The sequence below is a fragment of the Rhinichthys klamathensis genome, unplaced genomic scaffold, assembly GCF_029890125.1.
Source record: "Rhinichthys klamathensis goyatoka isolate OS25496 unplaced genomic scaffold, OSU_Roscu_1.1 h1tg000301l_1, whole genome shotgun sequence".
NCBI classification, from domain to species: domain Eukaryota; kingdom Metazoa; phylum Chordata; class Actinopteri; order Cypriniformes; family Leuciscidae; genus Rhinichthys; species Rhinichthys klamathensis.
Window position 1 is genome coordinate 2,855,582 of NW_026606820.1, and position 19,525 is coordinate 2,875,106.

The following is a 19,525-nucleotide window of genomic DNA, read 5'->3' on the forward strand; positions in this document are numbered from 1 at the left end:
CATACAACATTATGCCTCCACATCACCAAAGTTCTTAAATCTTCTCGTATTCCCATTTGAGCAATTATTTCCATCATTGAAGAGTCTCACTGAGTGAATCTAGATCATTCTTCGAGTTCTCCGAAGGCCGTTTGGCATTTTTATCAGCAGCTGCGTCGGCACACCAGCCTGTTTGGAATGATGTTGCAGATAGGGTGTTGGTGCAGGTTGAGGGGCTTATTTTCCTTTATGGGTTGAGTGTACAATGATGAGCTTCTGCAGCACAGTGCCAGAGGTGGATTCCAGCAGATTAATTAAAAAAAGGCACTGTTGGGATGGTTTTAAGTTTGCGTGCTTGCGTCACTGAGATGGCGTGACGGCAAAACACATTTTAATCACGTTTAAAAAGTCAGGCTCTGAAGCCTATTGCAGGTTTTAAAAGTGTTTAATTTATTTTAACCGCCAGTGTTGGTGAGGTGTTTTAATTTACTTGTCAATTAGTGGTGGTTCTTTTCATTAAAAGCCTTTTTTTTTTCAAGGAGGAAAACAAGGCACAAAATCAAAAGAGAGACACTCCTCGCGCTTCCTCTATATCATATTGTTGTCGTCTTTGCTCTCTCAACAGCAACACAAAGATTAGGGATTTGGTTAATGAATGTGTGAGAGTGGCTTGTTGTGCTTGGTCACAGATCACTGCAGGTTGTGGAGAAGCAGCGAATGATAAATACAGTTGTGGTGCTGCATTCTTGCCCTTTTGATTCGGTTCCTCTGAGACCAGATTGGAGAATGCAGAGGAAAAAGTAAGAAGGGAAGATGATAAAGTAACCACCTCTCAAGAAGAGTTTTTTTCTTTTGGGTGTGTTTGTTATTTGCTATTTTCCAGAGCTCCAGGTTCTTTGTGTGACCTGGTTGGGGCTGATTAGGGTTTATAATACACCTCCTGTTCCATTAAAATAGCCAGCAGCTAGCTTCCATCTTGTGGTGTAGGTGGCTGGGTTGACAGACGACCACAGAACACAGTGAGGAGAGGGATAGGGGGACTTGTTTACATGTCAAGCTGAGCAGAGGTGCAAAAGAGCTTTGAGTGACAGATGTGCCAATTTCTACCTGGCTGGCTCCAGCATCAAAAAGCGCATTCGGAGTGTAGAGGCCTCACGCATTGACCGACACTAAACAGCAGATCTATATCTGCTGCCCTGGGCAAGCAAAATTCTACTAATTATTTGAAATAAGTGAAATAAAACATGAGGGCATATAAAATGCATATAAAATAACATGTTTATGTGTGTTCCACTTGAATATTCTGTGTTCTTCCTAGAGAATAACAGACACTAAATTCAAACACAGGCTAAAGAACACACCCATATAAAACATCCACCCCCCCAAAAAACATTTTTTAAATAAAAAATAAATAAATCAAATTTAAAACTTTTACAAGAAATAAAATTTAAAACAAAACAAAATGATGAGTTAAAATTCTGCTGTATTATCATTCTATCAGAGCACACAAAAATGTATCTATGTACATTTTGTCAAAAATAAAGAGTGCAATGAACTATAACATGCAGTAATAAGGTGGAGTGGCAGGTTGGGAAGTACAGCTCTCTGACTCTCTGTTTCTTGGAAAGGGCAGCACACTGACCTGTAGCTGCTGGGCTTCGTGGTTCTCCAGCCCTTCCACTATCGGAGCAAACCTCTCCTTATTATTCCTCTCTGCTGCAATGGTCATGGCTGCCAGGATCTTATCCAGACTAAAGGAAAACAAGACGACGGAAAACAATGTGTTTAGGTAAACATGCTTTTTATCAAGCAACGAACGTGACATTAGTTCAGATTTGCAACACAAGTTGGTCTAAGCTCGCAATCTCAGTCTCGGACTTCCATGCAGGGGACCTGAAACAATATCACAGATTTTATAAAGATTTTATAGCCCATTGTGGGGGAGCAAAATCAAAGCAAGCCTAATGTTATCCATAGTAATAAGAGGGACCCTTAATTCTACAGTATGTGACGCTGTGTACAAAGCAGCAACATAAGAGAACTGAAGCAATGTGTTTGGACAGAAGTACAAAGTGTTGGTGGGAAAGCAAATTAAGGACTTTATAAGGTCCCATGTCTGTTTTGCTGACTCAAGAACTGGTGGATTGCAGTTCATGGCTAAGGGAAAGAAATAACAGAATGCATCATAGACAAAATAATAACAGCAGAACAAACCAGCGCTTGTGTAAAAATAGCCTTTTGAGTAAAGAAACACACATAAGACTGTGTCTTAAATGTGTAGCTTGCCATCAGGGGGGGCTCACTGGAAACTGACAGAGTAACCTTAACGTAAAGATACTTCACCCAAAAATGTAAATAGAATGAAAAGAAGATTGTGATTCAGTTCGATTCAGTTCTGATCTCGTTTCAATTCATTTCGATACCCATTCAGATATATAAAACTCTCAAATAATGTTATAGCACATTACTATAACATTAAAGTTTAAAATGAACATAAGGCAGGTTTTTTATAATAATAACGTTATAATAAATTCTTCAGAACAATTTATTTAAATTATTTGATCTTACTCCGTTTAATCTGTCAGACAACGCCGCTGATTGGTAGCTATACAACGCGGTAAATATTTGATATTTGAGAATTTTACACAGAGGCTCAGACTCTGACAAACTCATCATGAAAGGAATACCCTTGGACAGTGTTTCCCGACCAAGAGGCAGTGTTGCCAGATTGGGCGGGTTCTAATATGGTTACTTTTGATTGGGCTGGGTGGGAGAAATATGCATTGGGCAGGTGGAGAAAATCTGGGCCGCTTTTTAAAACTACTGGCGCTTTTTTGTGTAGCAATGTGATTTTAATAAATTCGAACACATGTATAATATAAAAAGTATCACAGAAAAGTAAAGTATTGTGTAGACATCTACATATTTTATCCTTGACATGACCCTTATTGGTTCAGTTCAACAAATCAGGGTCGGGTAAGGGAAACCTGTCAATCAATTTGTCATCTTTTTATGTGGGTGAGAGGTGATAACTCATGAGTGACGGGGTTTGAGCGTAAACAGGGAACAGATTTTGAAAGTGTAGCCATGTATTCAAGTGATCCCAGTGCCAAAGTTGCAGGGTAAAGAGTGGGAGAGTGACTCTCAAAACGTGAATTACACATGTTTTGGGAGATGACTCGACGGCTCTTAGTAGATATAATTGTAACTCTGAAATCAGAGCACAGATGAATGACTTCACAATGAATGAAATTGAATATGGGACTATAGTAGAATAGTAGTAACTCCTGTTCAGCGTCATATGTGAACTGGCCTGACCAGGATATCTGCCACTTTTAAAAAGAAGATATTTTGACAACAGCCATTGACTTCCATAGTATGGGGAAAAAAATACTATGGCAGCCAATGGCTACGTCAACTGTTTGGTTACCTTCTTTTGTGAAAAGTAATTATGAAAGAAACTCGTACAGGTTTGGAACAACTTTAGGGTGAGAAAATGACAGAAATTAAATTTATGGGTGACCTATCCCTTTAAGTTCAAATCGGTTCAAGCACAAATCGGTTTACCTTGCTCTGTCATGGAAGAAACTGCAGAGAGAAATTTTGTCGAACTAGGTGTAAGATCCGCGTTTTGTGATCCAGGTGATTAAGTTGTAGTCGTGAGTGGGCTGTACAGAGTCTTTCATGCTGATTCAAACATGGCTTCAGAATAAGCTACACCTGCTCAACTCCTAAAGAAAGCTTTGATGTGACAGCACCAAACATAAGCCAGTGTCACTGCACAGCATTTGAGGGGGAAGGAGCTAGTTTCAGCACTAAGTGGGGTATCAACGTTTTTACAGCTGTCACACAGATCTGCACACCCTCTGATCACCTACACACCCATAAAACACTAATCTATTCACCTACCCGACACTGATTCACCCAACCTGCACTTAGCATGTGTGCATGAAACTGTCTGTGTGTGTATGAAACTGTCAGTGTGTGTTTACTGATTCAGATTCTAGGGCTGAAGGTGCTGATCAGCAAATAAAAATGGTCGGCTGCACCAAACACAGTTTCTTGATTATTCAACAACAAGACTAACAAAGCATGCATAGCCAGGTCGCCATTACGCTTAGCCATAGGCTTTTCTAGCAGACTAATTTGAGAAGGGCTCTGCATGTCACTGCAATAGTCACTACCATGACTATTACTGCACTGCAATGGACGTTCACTAAGATACAGTATATCAGAGTTTCTGGTCAATGACATAACTGCAAGGCGACTGAAGGTTTATTTTATATATAAATATATATATATATATATATATATATATATATATATATATAAATATATATATATATATATATATATATATATATATATATATACACTATATAGTACTATATCTGATTTTGATACCATAAAACTATCAGTACATTTTGGCATATGGCATTTTTATGACACAAAATGGGATTAAGATGATGATCTTACATGTTCTCCTCTCCGATGATACAAACAGCTGACAGAATCTTGACAATTTCGGTCATCATATTAGTCTGTTTGGGATCAATCGCCCTTGCGAGGAGGAGGAGGCTTCGCTCGTCCCCCAAAATCCTTTGGAGGCCATACTGAAAACAAAAAGACATCTCATTTTATTGCACATTTTAAATAGAAACATTTTGCAATGGATAATGCCTTTAAGCTTTAAGCAAACATAATGAACCCCTTGTGTATGGACAGATTCAGGCTTTTTTTTTTTCTCTGAAAGAGAGACAATTAGGCGGGTGTAGATATATTTTAAGATTAATTCATTTAAATCAGGACAGGACAGCAGGGGGGAAAAAATCATATTCCTGCATTTTTGTCTCCCTCATAGGGTTTAATGCACTGCACTTGACCACAATTTGAGCAAAACACAGAATTCACTTGGGGGGGCATTGTATAAATAAACAAATACTAATAAAAATATTACGGAAAAGTGTTTGGAATAAAACAGCATTCATTTAACATGGCTGAGGTATACATTAAATAATGTCAATACCATTTAAGCATGAAAGCAGCTTTAAAAGATTAAATTTGATGATTATCTGAAGTTGAACAAGCTTAATTTGTGTTTGCTACTGTTTAATAAGGCAGCAGCATTTCAATCAGAAATGTATTCTTTCTCAAGGACAAGGAGCTGGCATGACTTCATATTCTTTGATATACTTGTTTTCCTTTTCTTACACTTGCCACGTGGGGGACACAAAATGATATAAACTACTTGTGGTGGAGCTTTCAAATTCTAAACACACCTTATTGTTCATGAAGGCCTTGAGGCACTGAATGAGTTTGTGCTGGTTCTTCTTGTCAATGTTCTCTTGCCTGAGGAAAAGAAAATCAGTGAGTAAAGAGAAAGAGTGTGTGACTGAGCAATCCATATCCACTGAAGAACGATCATTTCTTAAGATGACGTTAGAAAATCCAGCATGACTTACAGTTTCTTGTCAAGAAGCCTCTCCAGCACATCCAAAAGCAGTCCGAGACCCTCATGGCCAAAGTTATTCACCCAGCTAAAGACAGGAAGAGACAGGCAAAGGGCTCCGTTAGAATACATAAACCCGAACGAGTTCATTAAAGGTTAGAAAAGTTTGGTTTGAAGATGAACTGGGTTACAACACAACTCTGGAAACAGTGGAACTTTTTTGTGTTTATTTTCCATCCTTAATATTGACAAACAGTACAGGTCATTGTGGCACCTGTAGCAACACAAGAACATGAAGAAATATCGTGAATATTTTGTTCCCCATATTCTGTTGGTGGCTTAATGTGAAGAATTTTCCACATATTTGTGACCACATGTAACTCCAGAGGAAAGAACAACATATTTAAAACAGGTTCATCTAAGAACAGCACATTGCAAATGAAGTGAAGAAGAATGCAAAATGAGAGAATTCTTCGTGTGTGGCGCCTTCAGGCAACTTGTGTAGGCCATGCACTCCAACAGGAAGATAAAGCAATGCATGGAAGATAACAGTAAAACCGATAATGGATTGTGTAAGATAATTGGCTATAAAACACAATGTATCTGGAGACATTAAAAGACCTGGGGGAGGATAAGAATAAAGAGATTGTGTGTGTGTGTGTGTGTGTGTGTGTGTGTGTGTGTGTGTGTGTGTGTGTGTGTGTGTGTGTGTGTGTGTGTGTGTGTGTGTGTGTGTGTGTGTGTGTGTGTGTGTGTGTGTGTGTGTGTGTGTGTGTGTGCGCGCGTGTGTGTGTGTGTGTGTGTGAGAGAGAGAGAGAGAGAGAGAGAGAGAGAGAGAGAGAGAGAGAGATACACGGAGTATGTGAATGCATATAGAGTATGCTAGTAACATCTCTTGTTCTTAGATCTAGATTGTCAATAAACCCAAATACATGGGGCCATTTGTTGCTTTAAAGGGGGAACTATTATGCAAAATTAATTTTTACATGTTGTTTGAACACTTGTGTGTCCACAGTGTAATAACCAGCCTATAATGGTAGAAATTCACCTAAATCAGAAACAGTGTCTGAAAATACGATATTCCAGATGTCCCCCTATTGTGACGTCACAGTAGGGGCAAGCCCCGCCCAATCTAACCTATTAGCAAAGATCCCACCATGAGTGAGCCGCACACAGTCCACCATGTTTATATGCTCGCTTTAGCGCCTATTAATATAATGTCTGTGCCACATAAACATGACAAATGTTTAGTTTTTTGTATGTAACAATGAATATAAGAGTCACCATAGACGGCATCTGAGCCACTGATGGCACAGTTGATGAATTTCATTTATAAAGGAAATGTGCCAAAGAAATTAGGAAAAGTATTTTGTTTTGAGCAAATCATTTTACACCGGACTGCTTCGTAAACGAGGGTCAGTTCAATGCTGGATTTGGACAAAAGTTGATTCTGAAAGAATGGTCGATACTGTGCTGTTGCTTATGTCTAGCTGTGTTTCTTTTCCGCCTCCCACTGGACATTTAAGGTACTACTGCACTATATAGATTACTTTCGGTTTCCCTCAGTGAACCCAGTCAAGATAGCCTGGTTAAAACCAGACCATTCTCAGTTGTAACTGAGTTATGGTCTGGCAAAGCGTCATAGACAAATCATTTCCAGAGGGGCGTCACCAACGGACGTCGCGGATAGACCTAAACACAATCAGAGCGATGAAGGAGATGACGAATGCAGAGCGGCGGAAAAACATCTCCGAGTGTTGTTCTTTGCTCGGTTTTTAACAAAAAGGAAACGTTCAAATCACTTAAAACAGACGCGATAGCTGATTCGAACGAGTGATGTTCGACGGCGGCATCCATCTTTGTAATGTAGGCTACAAAATCTGCTTCAAAATCCCAGCGCTGTCGTCATCGTGTAAAGCCCGCCCCAACGTTTCTGATTGGTGCCTCGATTTCGACGGATTAGAAATTGGCTTGAATGAGCTCTTTGCCAGACTAACTTTCAGAGCAAATCTAAATTTGCCGGAAGTTGTCTGGGTTTTCCCAGGCTACAGTCAAGAACAACGTGCACGCAGTTTCTATCGGCTATTGATTCCATCGTTTAAACCTTGGAAATATATGTCTGTAAGTGCAATTGTTACACTAAATAGTGATTTAAAGTGTTTAAGAATGATTAGATAGAGATTATTGCTATATTTTTGTTATAAGCACACTTGATTCGTGTTATTGGTAACGTCCTATGTTGTAGCGTACTGACATGCTAATTTCTCTTCTGTTTGTAAATAATCTCATTTGAATATAATTTATCTGTGTATATTACTTAACATTATGTAAAAACTATGTACAAAATCAAACCGTTATGTTAAGCTGGGTATGTGTATGTAAATGTGAACATGGATGTTCATACATATTTTTCTTGTTTGTAGTTTTACAGAAAAAATATTGAGAAGCGAATCACCAGTAAAGTCACTAAAGTTATGAAGACTGCTTTCTGGAGTTCTTTTTTCAAGTTGTACGCTATCTGTTAAGCCTTTGCTAGCTACGCAATTGGTCAGAACAGAATAGATACCAACATCCAACTAACGTTACAGTTCCCACATAAGCACCTGTGCATCGATAAGTTGAATAAAGTTAACCACAAAAACTACATCAATTAATCAACTAACCATTCAGAAATGTCCTGTTGCATTCTAAAAGTTACTACTTCTTGAGATTCTCCATCAGTGTTCGAACATATGAGGCTGAACCAAGCGTGCCGCACAAGCCCTGAAAAGTGAAGCCAAAACGTCTCGATCGCCGGTCCTAGTATAGGTCATAAACCCCGCCTCCCCATGTTATTCAACAGCACATGAGACCAACTAAACAATTCAATTACACTTCAAATATCGTTTTTCCAAAGATGGTTTCTGTCATTTACTGTAGTTTTTATCACGCTGATGTAATTTCAAGTGTTTGTTTTTAAAATAAGTTTGTTTTTAGTTAGTTATTTGATGCGGTGATGTGACGTCATGATTGACAGCTGTGATTGACAGGTTCTCTGAGCAAAATAGTCACTGAAGCACCAACAGACTTTTTTTCGGGATCTTCGGAGGACTAACGAGATTGGAGCTTTAAATTTAATATCTAAATTTCTATTAGGGATGCACGATATTGGATTTTGGCCGATATTCGATATTTTCAAACTAATTTTGCCCGATGTCGATACCGATATATATATATATACAGTATATATATATTTTTTTTTTTTTGCAAAAAAAGCTTATTAAAGCTTCTATTAAAGTTCTCAGTCAAGAGCAGTGAGTGATTTCCTCTGTGTTTTGTTGTTTTTATTAACATTAAAGGGATAGTTCTCCCAAAAAATTTAATTGTCATCATTTACTCTCTCAAGTTTCTTTCTTCTGTTGAAAAAAAAGTTATTTGGAAGAATGTGGCTAACCAAACACTTGCTGTACTCCAGTGACTTCCATAGTATATTTAAGCACACGAAAGAAATGAATACAGCTTTGGGACATCATTAGAGTGAGTAAATAATGACAGAATTTTTATTTCTGGGTGCAGTATCTCTTTAAGGACAAGCGGCAGCATATTATTACTGTCTCTTTAAGAACTGCACGCGACGCGTCTAATATAGGCTACACGCATTTGACAAGCAGATTTTCTCTGTTTGCTTTCACTTTAGACAAAACCACCTTTGTTTATGTAAACCTTGTGTGTATTTGACAGTATCAGTGCAATAAGACTCGAAAGAGTAGTCCAGTATTCAGGCGCTGTTCGACAGACTTTTAGTTCCTGTGAGCGTCGGGTGTACGCGCTCAGAAAAGCGGATGTTACAACAGCACATCAGCGCGTGAATGACATGTTTAACTAGCAAGACTTTGACGCACATGCAAATAATGAACTTTTGTGAATTGCGGTGTCCCGTGACCGTGAGTGTAACTCTACCTCTGCGTTTACATGTGATGTGATGTGAATGTACGTCGCGTTGTACAGTATGTTGAGATGAAGGCGCCAGAATTGAACTGACAGAATGCACGATACTATGATTTTTCTTCAAAAGCAGAAAGTGGAGACATTTTAATCGTCCACGATCAAAAACCGTGAGACGCGCACCCCTAGTTGGAAGTTTAAGTTGCTGGCGCTCATGCTTCGTTCACGGTCGTCACGTGCGCATAGGAAACACGCCACCCTATCGGCAAGGCTCATCGGCAGAAATATTCATATCAGCCGATGCCGATGATGGTCATTTTAAGCTTTTATCGGCCAATACCGATGTTGTCCCGATATCATCGTGCATCCCTAATTTCTATAATTAATTTTTAAAAAGTGCAGGAGCGTGTGCTTGCGATTGATTCTGCGAGAGTGAGGGATGCCTGCTGCAGGAGACACAAAGGACTGAGACAACACACTTTCACAAACGCACACCACACACACACACATGCGCGTATACCTGCGTTTTTTGCGGCTTTTTATGTATAATTTTAATTTGGTTTTGCTTTGTTTGTGTTAAACATTCAATTTGTATTGCATATTTTGAAATGAAAAAAAAAAAAAAAAATTAATTATTTGTTTTAATGTTGGGAAACATTAGGCTATAGAGCCTACACAAGAACATGGTAGGCCTACCGTTTTCTGTGGTATATTGCTTAATGATTTTTACATGGATTTCACATGAAGTTACAGGTTTACATGGTGTGTAGCTTTAACATGGATTGTTGATGGGTTTCAAATGTCATTCCATGGGTTTCACATGAGATATTTTACATTTCACATGATATCTCATGGGTTTCACATGTGATTAAATGTTTCACATGGGAATTTTACGTTTCACATGTAAGCTCATGGATTTCACATGGGAATTTTACATTTCACATGCAATCCCATGGGTTTCACATGTAATCACATGGGTTTCACATGCAATCACATGGGTTTCACATGTAATCCCATGGGTTTCACATGTAATCACATGGGTTTCACATGCAATCACATGGGTTTCACATGTAATCCCATGGGTTTCACATGTAATCACATGGGTTTCACATGTAATCACATGGGTTTCACATGTAATCACATGAGTTTCACATCCCATGGGTTTCACATGTAATCACATGGGTTTCACATGCAATCCCATGGGTTTCACATGTAATCACATAGGTTTCACATGAAAATGTTCCAAAAGCACACGTTTCCCATGTGCAAATTACCTTTAACATGTGCAAAGCACATGTGTTCCACATATTTCACATGTTAAATTTCACATGTGCAAAATCACATGTCCACGTTGTCACATGGGATCACATGTGTTTTTGCACATGTGAAACTCAAGTAGTTTTTCTGTAAGGGCAGGGCCTTGATTTCGCGGCTTTACTTCCTGCTCACTAGTGCGCATGTCTGGTCCCGAAATCGATACTGCGCCGACTCAAGTTCCAAGATGTCAGCGCCATATCGGGATACTGGCGGCTTCACTTCTGACCAATGGAAGAGAGCAAAGGGGCATCGTCCATCTTTTTTTACAGTCTATGGGCTGAACACACCTACTGACAATTTCAAAACATTTTGGCTGTGTGAGATTTTCCAGTTGTCCGAAGCATGAGCTGTAAAGGCTCCGCCCTGATCTGGAAAGGGTGCACGCATAAAAACAGTGTTTTTGATCACACCTAAATGGGGGCAAATTGGACATGTTATAATAAAAGATCTGTGAGGTATTTCGAGCTGAATCTTCACAGACACATTCTGGGGACACCAGAGACTTATATTACATCTTGTAAAAAGGGGCATAATAGGTCCCCTTCAAAGGACCATAAGTCAATAAGTTACTACTTTCTTTTTGACAATCATAGTGTGCAATGCAACAAGCATATTAAAGTCATTTGTATGAACATATATGGTCACACAAGACCCTCAATTAGGGATGATGTCTGTAGCCTAAAGCAGTTTCAGGAGGCTAAAATTCACTTTTTCACAGATCTGCAATTAAATTAGTCTAAAATTAAAAAGACAAGGGCTCACCATGACATTACTCAAAATTCATTACCGACCCACCAAACTCAAGTACATTATAATGGCCTGATTTGTTAATAAAACATAACAGTATAATGTGCAAAATTTATAATCATCTGTTTACAGGGGGGCTTCTCGTTTATTGTTTCCAATTTTGCCTCATCACTTTTCAGCTGTTTGTTGAAAGAAAAACACAGTTTGAGGCCGATAATGAAAAATTTGATCTTCGGGAGCGACCTTACCTAGCCTTGGAGTATAAAAGCAGTGCTGCCGTGGAGGTGAGTGGAAATGAGGGGTGCAAGCATATCTTATTCACTTATAACAACAGTGTGGGTTATGGTGTCAGTAGATGAGTGTTGAAAACATGAGGCTAACATCTGAGGTAATGTGGTGAGACCTAATGAAACCTTAGCCAGCATTGACATTGTGCCGCTGTGGTCATGTCACTCAACAAGAGCAACAAAACTCGAACCACATTCAAACCAAATTACCAAGCAAACAAGATTTTACAGAGAGATGAGACAACAACTCACGGTCAAAGTTTTATATTGCAGTAGTCAACACTGCATTTGTAGGACAGCCTAAAGAGGATAATCCACCAAAGGTTCCTTTTAGAAAATTTCTAATGGGTTTATTGAACAACAGTTTTTGATTTATGAGTGAAAAAAGGCCTGTGATTATCATTAGGATGCAGAAATGGTAGAATTATTTTGAATAATATGTTTCATAAAAAATCTACTAAAATTAATCTTTTTAACTGCTACAAGTGCATTCAGGCAGCAAAACATCGTATTGTGCAGTATGAAAAAAAGAATATTCATTATGAGATTTAGGATTAACTGAATTTTAGATAATGTACTCTAAATGTAAAAATAAAGGAAATGAGTGTGCACAAATAAATATCCAATACTGGCCATTATATATTCAATACTGATACTGATCAATTAAAAAAAAAGGAAATATATATATATATATATATATATATATACACTCACCGGCCACTTTATTAGGTACCCCATGCTAGTAACGGGTTGGACCCCCTTTTGCCTTCAGAACTGCCTCAATTCTTCGTGGCATAGATTCAACAAGGTGCTGGAAGCATTCCTCAGGGAGTTTGGTCCATATTGACATGATGGCATCACACAGTTGCCGCAGATTTGTCGGCTGCACATCCATGATGCGAATCTCCCGTTCCACCACATCCCAAAGATGCTCTATTGGGTTGAGATCTGGTGACTGTGGAGGCCATTTTAGTACAGTGAACTCATTGTCATGTTCAAGAAACCAATTTGAAATGATTAGAGCTTTGTGACATGGTGGAAGTAGCCATCAGAGGATGGGTACATGGTGGCCATAAAGGGATGGACATGGTCAGAAACAATGCTCAGGTAGGCCGTGGCATTTAAACGATGCCCAATTGGCACTAAGGGGCCTAAAGTGTGCCAGGAAAACATCCCCCACACCATTACACCACCACCACCAGCCTGCACAGTGGTAACAAGGCATGATGGTTCCATGTTCTCATTCTGTTTACGCCAAATTCTGACTCTAACATCTGAATGTCTCAACAGAAATCGAGACTCATCAGACCAGGCAACATTTTTCCAGTCTTCAACTGTTCAATTTTGGTGAGCTCTTGCAAATTGTAGCCTCTTTTTCCTATTTGTAGTGGAGATGAGTGGTACCCGGTGGAGTCTTCTGCTGTTGTAGCCCATCCGCCTCAAGGTTGTGCGTGTTGTGGCTTCACAAATGCTTTGCTGCATACCTCGGTTGTAACGAGTGGTTATTTCAGTCACTGTTGCCCTTCTATCAGCTCGAACCAGCCGGCCATTCTCCTCTGACCTCTGGCATCAACAAGGCATTTCCGCCCACAGAACTGCCGCTCACTGGATGTTTTTTCTTTTTCGGACCATTCTCTGTAAACCCTAGAGATGGTTGTGCGTGAAAATCCCAGTAGATTAGCAGTTTCTGAAATACTCAGACCAGCCCTTCTGGCACCAACAATCATGCCACGTTCAAAGTCACTCAAATCAACTTTCTTCCCCATACTGATGCTTGGTTTGAACTGCAGGAGATTGTCTTGACCATGTCTACATGCCTAAATGCACTGAGTTGCCGCCATGTGATTGGCTGCTTAGAAATTAAGTGTTAACGAGCAGTTGGACAGGTGTACCTAATAAAGTGGCCGGTGAGTGTATATATATATATATTCACCGATTTACAATGTAGTATCGATATAATGTGCATAGATTTCTGTTGTAGATTTTTTACAAATTAAATAAAATTTTATTGTAGAACAAATCATGAAAGTCTCTTCAAGCAATGTTAAGAAATTTTTTTAAAAAGTGTCTTACATTCTCGAGAGAACCCACGGTTCGAAACCGTTGATTCTCTTCCAGGTTTTAGAACTACAAATTGAACAGCTCTACAAACTTGTAGTGCAAATCATTTAGATTTAAATTAAGAAATCACATACAGCTACGCTCAAAATACTAACAAGCATGAAAATAAGAGGAAATCGCTCTTTCAAAGATAACCATGTCAGTCAGACACGATTGAATTTAAGACACCAGAATGGAGTACTCTCAGAGGCTTTTTATCACTGTTATGGCATCTTCTCTCAGAGGATAGAGGCATCATGCATCAGTTCAACACGTTTAAGATTAAAGCAAGATTACTCATTAAGCAGGATAACAAAAAAAATATTTACCTTTCTTTCTCTCTGTCTGTCCATGAGTCTATGTCTTAGATTGCCTGCCAGCTTTTCATTGAAACCCCTGAGTAAACGTCGCATCATTTCCTGTCAAATCAGCTCATCAGTGACCTAGCCACACTCTGTGGCGTGGATCCAACAATTTGATTTAGACTTATTCATGAAATATTGATTGAGATAATCCTGGAGTTAAGCGGCAGAAAAGCCAGTAGAGTTACTTGACATGAGCACATATATATTTTCTGGGTTAAATGAAATGTGCACGGCCTGTTAAAGAATACATATATTTGTAATAGCATTTGTTACATACACATGCTACTAAATATAATCAATAAACTGGCAATTCTTTAAACTTCTAGAGCATAACACTTAACAAAATAATAAACACTGTTTCTCCACTTATTTCTATGATGGTGAAATATTCATGTTTACAGTAGCAATGACAAAATATTATCAAGCCAATCAAAACAAATAAAAAAACGGCAACAGTTGTGACAATACGAGTTGTAGTGCAATCGTAATTATATTTGACATTTAATTTGAAAATCACATGCAAATTGCAAATGCATGTGAAAAATCATTAAAGACCATCAGCAGGAGTGTATTGCATAACCCCACTTGACGCTCTAAAAGTCGGTTAACAGCCTTACAATAATGGCAGGTTATTCATCTGACCTCTTGCCTTTATTCTCTGAACCTTCTAATGTCAACCAAAAGCCTGGCTGTTGAGTCTGACATTGTTATTGCACTTGAAGAAGATCTAGTGTGTTGTGTTATTGAGAACACTCTATGAGAGCAATGCCTTTCAAATTGTATTAGGGCTAAGCCATGGACGGTCTCATTCGGCTGCCCGTGGCCTATTCAGCACTGCTCTATTCCACTCGAGGCCCTCTGCTCCTAGCAACAAATTGCTCTCAACATTTCAACCCACCACTGAGCACCAGAACAGTTAGTCACTGACTAAATATCGCAACTGAGTTCCTTCTGCCGTTCATGACAATATCAATGACTCTGAGTGATGCTGAAATCACAGGGAGGACCAAGGCAAGGCTGAGAAGAGATTGACTTCCACAATTTAAGTACAGTATTAATGTAATATCAGGAACATTTTTAAATAAATAGATAAATAAATCCAACAGGAAAAAAATAGGCTACTTATTACAATGTGACACATTCTTCCTTTGAGAATAATTCCAACAAAGCCTTTTAACCCATTCTTAACCTGTCTTCATGTTAACTGTAAAATCTAACATGGATACGGCACATTCATGCTTAATATGTGTAATATGTGTTTTTTTTTCAATAACCATGCATAAACATTATTCTCTCAAAAATACAAACATGTACACACATGTTGCTCACATATTATGGTAGCCCTGTTTGTGCTAAATAGACTGTAATGACACCTTTGCCATTAATATGTTTAAAAGCAACTGAAAAAGCACAAATGTCAGGGCACGTCAGGACCCCCAAAACACCTTAGACCCCAGAGGGTTAAAGGTCATGATATATTTGTGGAAACAAGATAAAAGGTCAACATAAGAGTCAAAGGAAGACTGGACTGAAAAAAAGAGCAAGAAAACGTTTTAATCAAAAATAGGACAAAGGGTCCTCAAGTATAAGCTACCAACTAAGTAACCAAAACATTTCAAATGAATTATATATTTATTTGAAACGTTTCCAGTCAGTTCTTCATTCTGCTCTAATGAAGACATTATTTTCTGCCCTGTTGTTTATCCCATGGCTGTTATTTTGATGACAAGGCAAAAGTTTGCGTATCACTCCCCTCCCTCCGTCCTTCTCTTTGAGTGAACATGCAGGAGAAAAGTCGTAATTATCTGAGGGTAGTGAGTGATGGAGGGTTAATAAGGCAATGAAAAAATGCTTGGCTGATTTCATCACAATTGTGAAGTGGACAGACACGGGCGGCCTGTCTTTGCACGGAGCTTTTTGCAGACGCCTGACAGACACTGGGTTCTGGTGCGTTAAACGGGGACTGAACCCAGTGGCACGCTCAAAGAACAATATCCCTGGTGTCAGCGTTCTGTGATGTGTCTGCCACACACTTTAGAAGGAAGGCACTAGGGCAAGAACCTGCTCTGTTTAAAAGAGCCGCTGTTCCATCTAATGGCATTTGGATCCCAGCAGGAGTCTCAATACAGCCACATTGACTGCACATCAAACCACATCAATGCCAGCTCCACTTCTCTCTGGGATTGTAGGCTGTGAATATAGGGTCATGATTAAGAAACAGCAGAATGTAGCAAAAGTATGTGTGTGTGTGTGTGTGCAAGGAGGGAGTAGTAGCAGGATTGAACATTTAAAATGGCTGGGATTTTAACTGATGACTGATCAACTGCATTGAGCAAATACCAGTTTTGGAATGTCTTCATTAATAGTGGGTTTCCAGAGGGTAGAACAAGCAAAGTAAAGCAAACCAAACAAAAACAAACACATAAAGGCTCTTGAAAGTTAGAAATGGACTTTTTCTGTCTGCTGCCTTTGACATCACAGCTCAGGATAGTCGCTAATGCAAACAGATGGTTTTCTCCCGATATTAGAATCCTTCTTGTCCATGTCTCCCGGTCTTTCTTCAACACTTTCTCACGTTAATGTGCAATCATTTTAATGATCATTTTAATCATTTTTGTGTTAGTGCGAATCAAATCAGAGTTTCATTTCCTGTGCGTTAAAAAGTTTGCTTGAGCTATGAGTGAGCTGACCCGATCTGAGTCAAGTGGGACAGTTTAACTTAATACACCAGAGGCCATAAATATTTTAGACTTAAATTCAAACATCTGGTATTATTGATCTGGTGGTGAAGTATGTCATAGAGCGGGCAGACAGAGACAAGGGAATCAGTCATGACAGTCACCTCGCATGCTAATGGATTAGCGATTCCCCTGTTCAGAAGTCAATGGTGGCATGTGTGTGCTCACTACGGCTTTTCACGCTGCCAAAGGACTGATGTGGGCTGTCACTCAGAAACATGTAGGTCACCTGCTCCTCAATCTCCTGACCCAAATAACTCGAGTCAAAAACATCAGATACACAGCGTGCTAGAGGAAAAATAAACCTATAAATACTCTAATATGGAGCACTGACATATAATCTATCTATATCACACTTCCTTGTAATGCTTGTCATGGAATTACGGAATTGTAATACTCGCACCGAAAATAAAAAAACACACAAAAAAATCCATATTAGACAGATCAGTCTACCCAGTATGTAATTTCAGCATGAGACACACCACCAAAAACCTCCCTAAAAGGTGAGAAGGCTTGACAAAACAATTAATAACAAGAGAGGATGTGGTGAAAATCACAGACAGCCCAAAGATATTGAATTTAGCACAGCAGAATACTAATTTTCCCCATGTACCTGTGCAATACCATTTCTCACTTAAATCAATATGGAATTCAAATCAGATATCTGAATTATGTATGCCTTGCTGCAGGGCTCCGCAGATACGGCTAGCTTTGAGGTTAACAGATGGTGGCATAAAATGAAATGGGCATCCCGCTTAAAATATACCCAGTCACGAAGGACATTAGGATTGGTGGGTTCCTTTACTGCCTCGAAAAAGCTCCTCAGTAGTGGCAGATGTGACCACTGCTTCTATTAGACCCACTAGTCTTGCACATATACAAAAGGCTTGACAGGGCATGCAGGGCTATGATGGCTAAATCTGTTATCAATAATCTTCACAAAGCAAATACAGTGTCTACTTTTACAGACAGCTTAGCCACAGTGTCAGGGTACCAAATAAGAACACGTCCAATCAAACCTCAGCGGTAGTGATAAACAATGTAATTAGTAAGTAGCATGTATTTGCACAAATTAAAGCCAAAAATAACTTTACTTAGGAACTTATTAGCATAAAAACACTGCAGAAAACAGTTATTAAAAACTGTTACTTTCTTCATAAGGCCATTATGAGTCAAAAACGCTGCAATCTCATGTAGCTGTACAAGTATGAATTGATAATTTGTCCAGCTTCAGTCCTTTATTTCTCCTTGGTGCTAGCTGGATCAGGGGAGCTGATCCAGAGCCTGAGGGCCAGAACTAGGTTTCTAATAACATTTGGAGTCTGTGGAGAGAGAGAGAGAGAGAGAGAGAGAGAGAGAGAGAGAGAGAGAGAGAGAGAGAGAGAGAGAGAGAGAGAGAGAGAGAGAGAGAGAGAGAGAGAGAGAGAGAGAGAGAGAGAGAGAGAGAGAAACTAGCCACACAGCATGGGAAAAATGACCCTAGCAGAGCGCCGCAAACTTGCCCACACTCTGCCGCCACGCCGATGCAGACAATTTATTTCGCGGACCAACAGGTGAAGTTCCGATAACTTTCTTCGGGTAACAACATACAGTAACTCTAAATATCTCTGAAGTTTTATCTTAAAATACCCAAAAAGTAAAAACTGTCTAATACAACCCAGGCACACAAAGTAAAACAGGATCAACAGACAACACCCAGACAGCTAATTCCCAATACTTATACACTATTAATTAAAGCAGTCTTTTGAGAAAGAATTGTGCAATAATTTTAAATGTATTCTATAAAATAATGAACTTTCACTTCATAATATCAATTTTAGCATTGCATGAGTGTACTGTCTTTCCTTCATACCTGTCATCAGGATATAGCTGGAGAAAATATATAGAGAAATGTCAAAATACATTTATAAAATCAATTATGTATGATGGACAAGGGTCTAGTCAGGTGTGTGAAATAAATAAAAGTTTAAATGGCAGGCATGTCTGACCAGGGGCGTCATGCAAGCCAAAATTCTGGGGGGGCACAATCTGAGACGTTGCAATTGTTTTCTGACGGGTGATATGGATCATGTTAGGAGGGGTCAGGGGGGTTTCTCCCCCTGAAATTTTTTTAATTCTGGCTGCGAAACATACTATTTCAATGCAGTTTGGGAGGGACAGAAATACCTTAACGGAGCTATAGCAGCAACCCTCCTCTATCTGAGGACTAAGTTAAAGTATGTGTATCTGTGCATTATAAGATGTTTTGAAGGCCAAAAAAACTGGATACAAACAGCTTTAAAACCATGTCACGCAGCTGATTATTTTTCTCTCCTCATCTCCATCACACTTTTTCTCTTTGTTTTTCTCTTGCCCTGTCTCTTCCCCTCCTAAAGTTGAACTTTGACTGATAGGCTTTTCATTTTTGTCTGTCAGTGAAGAAAGTAAATATAGGGTCAACTGATAGGTTGATTTATGAATCATTTTCTCAGACGAGTTACTGAAAGCTACTAGGAAAGCTAGGTAGCCTAACTAAGTTTATTAAATTCATTCACAGTACATATTCATTATTGATCTTATACCTAATACAGGGCCGTAGACAGGGCTTTATAATCAAAGAGGTTCTAAATTTGAGGTGGG

General features: G+C 39.1%; 1 protein-coding gene across 1 annotated transcript in view; it reads right to left on the bottom strand.

Moving 5' to 3' along the window:
- The window catches only part of diaph2 (diaphanous-related formin 2), a 559,427-nt gene that overhangs the window by 355,889 nt on the left and 184,013 nt on the right, over positions 1 to 19,525 (bottom strand). Inside the window, exons 8-11 of the mRNA XM_056270265.1 lie at positions 5,442 to 5,516; positions 5,259 to 5,328; positions 4,456 to 4,592; positions 1,622 to 1,730 (exon numbers count right to left, since the gene is read on the bottom strand). Coding sequence (XP_056126240.1) covers positions 1,622 to 1,730; positions 4,456 to 4,592; positions 5,259 to 5,328; positions 5,442 to 5,516 — 391 coding nt within the window. The remainder of the gene's footprint in view (positions 1 to 1,621; positions 1,731 to 4,455; positions 4,593 to 5,258; positions 5,329 to 5,441; positions 5,517 to 19,525) is intronic.